This window comes from Octodon degus, unplaced genomic scaffold, assembly GCF_000260255.1.
Source record: "Octodon degus isolate 3935 unplaced genomic scaffold, OctDeg1.0 scaffold00083, whole genome shotgun sequence".
In the NCBI taxonomy this organism is placed as follows: domain Eukaryota; kingdom Metazoa; phylum Chordata; class Mammalia; order Rodentia; family Octodontidae; genus Octodon; species Octodon degus.
The window spans coordinates 7,273,375-7,280,799 of record NW_004524659.1 but is presented as its reverse complement, the minus strand read 5'-3'; the positions used below and the strand labels follow the sequence as shown (position 1 = coordinate 7,280,799).

Genomic DNA, 7,425 nt, shown 5'->3' with positions numbered 1-7,425 from the left:
TTTTTTTTTTTTTTTTTCCCGGAACCGAGATTGAACTCAGGTCCTTGCTCTTGCCAGGGAAGCACTTACTCTACTGAGCTATCTCCCTGGCCCCATTGGATCATAATAAATATCCTTTCTATAATCTTTGATTGCTATACTATTTTTTCTTTAATTCCTATTTCCTCTTTCTCCAGATCACTTTCTGTGACTTCATTTTATCACATTGGGTATTGTTTGCTCTTGATACATTTTTTTAGTTGTGCTGTTACTTTTCTGTGATAAATACTAATCTCAAATGTTTTTCCTGTATCTTTTGAAGATCTTGTACTCTTTTCTTTCACTCTTCCTACCTATCCTTTTCCTTCCTTCATTGTGAGGGATTGAGGAAAGTCACTCTTTCTGTGATTTCTCACTTTTTATTTTTTCTGTAACCATTTTTTTGATATTATGCCTTCTGTTTTTGGTGTAGTTTTTTGGTTGGTTGGTTGGTTGGTTGGTTGGTTGGTTGAGGGGGTTTTCTTTGGGAGGGAAGTTGAGACAGGGTCTTGCTCTATAGTGCAGGCTGGCCTTGAACTTACTTATGTAGCCCAGGCTAGCCTCACAGCCATCCTCCTGCCTCAGCCTCCCATGTGCTGGGATTACAAGCACAAGCCATCACAACTGGCTGATTCTATGCCATCTTATCTGTTGATGCATGTATATGTACACTGTTTCTGAAATCTAACTATTATAAATTATGCTGCTATAAACATGGGTATATATGATTTTAACTATTTAAGAAGATACTTTGAAGAGAAATACTGAGTCAATTGAATTTCTGTTTTTAGGGTTTTTTTTTTGTTTTTTTTTTTTTTATTCCATAATGTTGTACTTGTTGTAGCTTAACCCTCCTTTTATTCTATCCAGATCTCAAGAAAACCCTCAATAACTTAAATTTCTGGGTTGTGGGAGGTGGTGCTGGGATCCTTTGCCTAAGGCTGAGGTCAGGTCTAGGCCAACCTATTGAAAATGTGCTCAAGTTCTCACCAGAATTCCTTGTGCAGGGCTTTGGGAACTGTTCAGAGCCTGTGTCAGGGATCTTGTAATTACCAGCTCATACCTACTTCCCCAGCCAACTTTGCTACCTACTTCTATCTCTGTGCCACATGCTTTACTTTTGTTATCCAAGATTGCTTTTGCTATTCTACATCCTTTCTGATTCCGTGGAAGTTTTAGGATTGTTTTTTCTACTTCTGTGAGAAATGATGCTGGTATTTTGATTGGGTTTCCATTAGATCTGTATGACAGTTTTGGAAGTGTAGCGTAGCCATTTCGGTTATGTTGACTCCTTCATGTCCTCCTCATTTTCCATTTTCAGAGTGTTAGTTTTCATTGTAGAGGTCTTTCACTTCCTTAGTTAGGTTAATACTTAACCGAACTGTGTTTAATATTTTTGGATGCTATTATGAACACTACTATTTTCCTAATTGCTTTATCAGTGAGTTCATTGTTAGTGTATAGAAATGCTACTGATGTGTGTTTATTTTGTATCTTGCTACACTGCTAAATTTACTTATCAATTTTAGACGTCTTTTGATACACTTTTTTTGCGTCTTGTAAAGTATTGTGGGGGGTGGAGTTATAGCTCAGGGGTACAATACCTACCTGGCAAGCATGAGGTCCTAAGCTTAATTTCAAGTATATCTCCCCCCCATAAAAAAGGTAAGGTATAAAAAAAAAAAAAAAAAAAAAAAGGTAAGGTATTGTGTCATCTGCAAATAATTATATTTTGACTTTGCCCTGTTTTAAATTTTTACTCTGTCCTTTTCTATACATAGCCCTCATATTCCTTTGTCTTGCCTGGTTGCTCTTGCTAGTGTTTCAAGGACTATATTGAACAAGAGTGGTAATAATGTTGGGTTTTTTGTTTGTTCGTTGTTGTTTTTGAGGAATCGGGGATTGAACTCAGGCCCTTGTGTTTGCCAGGGAAGCGCTTATTCCACTGAACCATCTCCCCGGCCCCCTAGGAGTGGTAATAATGGACATCCCTGACCTGTTCCTCATAGTAGAGGAAAGGCTTTCGGTTTTTCCCCATTTAATTGATGTTAGCAGTAGATCGATCATAGATAGTTTTAATATGTTGAGCTTTAAAGAAAAAACTTATACCTATTTTCTTCAGGGTTTAGAACATGAATGAATGTTGGGTTTTCTGAAGGCTTTATCTGCTTTTATTGAGATGATCTTGTTTTTTCTCTTCGCTTATGATTATGTGGTTAATTATGTTAGTGATTTGCATATGTTGATTCTCATTGCATCCCTGGAAATAAAGCCTAGTCATGGTGCATGATCTTTTTGATGGTTTGTTGCTATTTGCCAGTATCTAATTGCGGATTTTTGTGTCTCTGTGCTTTAGAGAAATTGGCCTCTAGGTTTTTTTTTTGGTTGTGTCCTTGTCTGGTTTTCTAGTGAGGATAATAATAGCTTCCAGCAATAATTTTGAAGAAGTACTCTTTCTCTCTCCATTTTATTGAAAAGTTTAAGGCATATTGGTGTCAGATCTTCCCTGAAGTCCTTGGAGAATTCAGCTATGAATCTATCAGGTCCTGGACTTTTCATAGTTGGTAATTTATTTATTAATTATTATTATTATTAATTATTCAGTTTCATTGCCTATTGTTACTTGGATTTTTAAAAGATTTTAAGTCTTCTTGGTTCCATTTTGACAATTCACATGTATCTGTGAATCTCCATTTCCTCTGAATGCCTCAGTTTTTTGGCATATATGCTTGTGAAGTAGTTGCTAATAATTTTCTGGGTTCCAGCAGTGTCTATTAAAATTTTACCTTTTTCATTTCTAATTGCATTAATTTTTTACTTTTGGGGCTGGGGAGATGACTCCGAATAAGCAGGCCATAGAATAAGTAGAGTAAGTGTTTGTCTGGCAAGTGCAAGGGCCTAAGTTCAATCCCCAGTTCCGCCACCAAAAAACAAAATGGCTTTTTTTTTTTTTTTTTTTTTTTTTGGTGAGATTACTAAGCGTTTGTCTATTTTGTTTATTCTTTCGAAAAACTACCTTTTTGATTTTAAATTCTACTGATCTTTATAATGTCCTTCCTAGTATAAGCTCTGGGTTTGGACTGTTTATTATCTATTAAGTCCATTTGTTCCAAAATTTGGTTCAACTCTGACACTTCTTTGTTGATTTTGTTTGTTTAGTTGATCTATTTGTGATAATGGGGTATTGAGATCCCCTGGATCCCGTTATAATTGTATTGATTTTCTGATCTTTATTTTTTGGTACCAGGGATCAAACTCAGGACCTTGTGCTTGCTAGGGCAGCTGCTGTGTTGCTGAGCTATATCCCCAGCCAGTTATCTAATCTTCTATTAGAATTTGTTTTGTGAAATTGAATTTACCATGCTATAATGTTATGTTTGAGGTTTTTATTTGTTTGTTAGGTGGGTTTTTGCTTTTGTGGGACTAGAGGGAGCTTTTTGTTTGTTTTTGTCATTTCCAGACAGGGCTATGCTGTTTGGGCTGGCTTTGAATTCACTTTGTAGCCTAGGCTGATCTCAAACTCACAGTGATGCAAATGCAGGGATTACAGGCATGCAACACTGTGCCTGACTTTTTCTTTTTTCCTCACAAGAATCCTACCTCAGCTTCTTGAGGGCTGTGCTGGGATTACAGTTTTGTGCCACCACACCCGGCTTTTTTTTTGAACCGGAGATCGAACTTGGAACTTTGTGCTTGCCAGACAGGTGCACTTATGCTACTACGCTATCTCCCCGGCCTTCATATGTGTTTATATTTGTTATTTCTGCCTGTTAAAGTAGTACTATTAATCAGGATGTATTGTCCACTTTTGCTTCTTTTGATTGGTTTTGACTTGACATCCACTGCGTCTGAAAATAAAATAGCTACTGCTGCTTCTTTTTAGGTTCCCATTGTGTGGAATATGGTTTTCCATCCTTTGGTTTTTAGTCTGTGAATTAGTTTTTGGGTTAAATGTGTTACTTGAATACAGCACACCATGGGATTTTGTTTCTTAATCCATTCTGCTAATCTATGTCTTTTGATTGGTAAATTGAGTCCAATTGGTAAGTTATGACTTTACAATGATAGTTATGTTGATAGATATTAACTTATTCTTATCCTGGTATTAATTTCCTGTTGCTGTTTGCTTTCTTTCTCTTCTACTTAATTGTTATCCTTAGCTGAGATATTCATTTTATTGAACTTTTTGGTGTTGTTAGTTTCATTGTCTTCCTTCAGGTATATCCTTGAAAATTTTTTGAAGTGTTGATTTCGTAATGGTAAATTTCTTTAAATTTTCTTTATTGTGGAGGTATCTTATTTTTCCATGAATTTTGAAAAATAACTTTTGAAGGATATAATAATCTTCAAAGTTGTTTTCTTTGAGAGCTTCAGCTACTTCATTCCATGCTGTTCTTACCTTCAAAGTTTGTGTTAAATCTATTATCGGATGGATTTTCTTTTATCGATGATTTATTGGTTTTCTCTAGCAGCCTTTAAGATTCTGTTCTTATGTTGTATTTCTGGTATTTTAATGATTATGCAGCATTAATTTTTTTTCTGATCATGGGTATTTGGGATTCCATATGTTTCACTTATGTGTGTAATAAATTCTTTTTCCAGGTCTAGAAAGTTTTCTGCTATTACTTGTTCAAAAAATTTTTATGCCTTTATGCTGTCTTCTGATTTTTCACTAATTCCAATTTGCTGGTCCTCTTTGACTCATCTCGGAGCTGTTGGGTCCATTTTTCATGTTCCCTTATTATTTTTAATGTTAATTGATCATTGATCTCAGCTCTCTCCTCTAGATCCAAACTGCCTTCACTTTGTTTCTGCTACCTATACTTTGAATTACATTTTAGATTTCCTAGATTTCTGTTTGGACCTTTCTTACAGATTCTCATTGTTTCCTGTGCTGGGCGTTCATGTTTTCATCTCTTTAGCTTCATTAGCTGCTTATTAGTGTCTCTTTAGGCTTGCCGATCATTTGTTTCATTGAGGTCATTATCTGATAAATTGTAGTTTCTTCAAGTTCTTCAAGTAGCTTATTGAACTGTTTTATGTCCTCCATTGGTTCTCGTTCAAATGTATCTGTTGCGTAATTTATGATTTCCTCTTCTGTAACTCTTGAGACAATTTTGGGGGAGTTGGCAGTGTTCTGAGGCATTTGGTTGCCTTGTCTGTTCCTGTTTCTCTTTTTGTTTTTGTGCTAGGGATTGCATATTATGTTGCCCAGTGCTCCATTCTTGGGAGTGCAGGCCACCATGTTTCTAATCCATGGGTAATCCAGATACTGGCATAGAGAGAAAACTGGTTGCCAACTACTACAGTGTTACCTTGGCTGTCTAATAAATAGAGCAACAACAGTGACAATCAAATTTCAACTGGATAATGACATGTTAGGAACCATTCATGAACAGCCCTTAACCAAAAAACAAAGACAACTATGATTTAAGTGAAGACAGGCCATCCTTATATTGACCTTATATAAGAGTTGAAACCACTAATTTCTGCTGGATGTAGGCAGCATCACCAGAGTACAAACATATTACTAGCCTAAATACCTTCTTCTTCAAGACTGCTTCATGTGATGATTACATCCACCAAACCTGGCCGCCCACAACAGAATATAGGACCTAAGATCTTCCTGGCCTGAGCCTGGGCCTCCCAGTAGATCCCTGTTTTACCCTTTCCAGCCCTGACTCTAAAGCTATCTCTCACCCCATCTCTGTAGTAAGAGTATCACTTCAGTCATGAAGAAATCTCTACCTGGGCATTGATCTGTTCTTAGATCAGGTCAGTTTGTTGGTTATCAAGTCTGTTTTTGCGCTGTGGAGAACACAGGCTGAGGGCAAGGTGCACAGAATACATTTAGCTTTAGGTAAAATTCTTTATTAGCTATAATTTTTTCTTTTTATTTAACCACAGATCAGTAAATACTTTCTCACAGATGTTATTTGAGAACTTTTACTTGATACTTGGAACAGAATACTTAGATGAGACCCTACATGAATATGATGAGTAGTAGATACATTTCTCATGTCCTCTACTTTCTCACCAGTTCGATCCTTTGGTACAGAAGACCGGCCAACAGATCGTCCAATACCACCTCGAGATGAAGTCTTTGAATACATTATATTCCGTGGAAGTGATATTAAAGATCTCACTGTTTGTGAGCCACCAAAACCACAGTGTTCTTTGCCTCAGGACCCAGCTATTGTTCAGGTAACTGATAGTAAATTTGTCTTGCAGTGGAGGTATAAGCTTCACATACAGGGCTAGCTAGCCTTGGCTGTCTTTCCCAATTGAATGTTCATAGAGCTTACCTTTTTGAAGTTACCTGGATACTTAGAATTATCTGTGTAATATTCTTACGGAGATTTCTTTCCCTTTGGTCATAAATTGGGACTACGTAGGGTAAGCAATAGATGAAAATCTTATTTTTAATGTTATAATGGGTAACATATATTGAGAGCTATCTGTGAGCAGTACTCTTCAAAGTACAGTCAATCTGCATATTATAAGTTACTCCTCCTAATTCATTGGAAGTTAGTGCCATAATTTTTCTCTTTTACAAATGAGGAAATTGAGATCGAGCCAGTTTGTATGGATCCAGGGCTCCAGAATCTAAGATCAGTGCTACAGAGCTTTTCAGATAATGTTTCATGTTACAATGTAGAAAGATAGTAACTAAAGTAATATTAGTAGGTAGAATGGAGAAAAATATTGAATCATATTACACATAATTTGCAGTGATAAGTAAGTGTAAGAAAAAGAATTTTAATATAGATAAGTACTTAAGCTACCTAAATACTAAGAATTAAGTATTTTATTAAATACTTAATAAAAAATTAAGTATTGTCAGAAAGAATGGTGGTATGTGGTTTTTTTTGTTTTTGTTTTTTTGTTTTGTTTTTGTTTTTTTGTTTTGCCAGCTTAGCCCACCCTGAGAACAGGGCTGGCTTGGCATGTGGATCAAGCTGAAGTCCCCTGTGCCTGCCTAAGCAGGTGCTTTAGACTGCTGAGCTATCTCACCGGCCCCAGGAAATTTTATCAAAAAATAGAAATACATGCTGCCTAATCAGTTGCAAGTTATGACTTAAAGAGGAGATCCATTACATTAAATCTTCAGTTTATCAACAAGTTCTATTCCAGAACAACATTCATGAGTACCACAGAGTAAGACTCATACATATTTGACAAAAATATACAGTGTGAATTGTTTTGCCCTTCCTAGCAGTCCCTTCCATATCACCACTGCTTTTCCTCATGCTTCTGGATATCCTGGACTCTGATTAAGCATGGTACTACTGTACACTATTGCACTACACAAAAAGTACACGGCAGCACAATTGTGACATGCCCAACACACATGGTATCTCTACAATTTGTTCATGTTTATTAATGTCCATAACATGAGGTCCATTT

At 36.3% G+C, this 7,425-nt stretch overlaps 1 protein-coding gene across 3 annotated transcripts in view; it reads left to right on the top strand.

Moving 5' to 3' along the window:
• Window positions 1-7,425, top strand: part of Lsm14a (LSM14A, mRNA processing body assembly factor) — an 82,439-nt gene that overhangs the window by 24,585 nt on the left and 50,429 nt on the right. For all 3 annotated transcript variants that reach the window (XM_004636726.2, XM_023721640.1, XM_004636727.2), the window contains exon 2: window positions 6,059-6,222. In XM_004636726.2, the coding sequence (XP_004636783.1) occupies window positions 6,059-6,222 (164 nt within the window). The remainder of the gene's footprint in view (window positions 1-6,058; window positions 6,223-7,425) is intronic.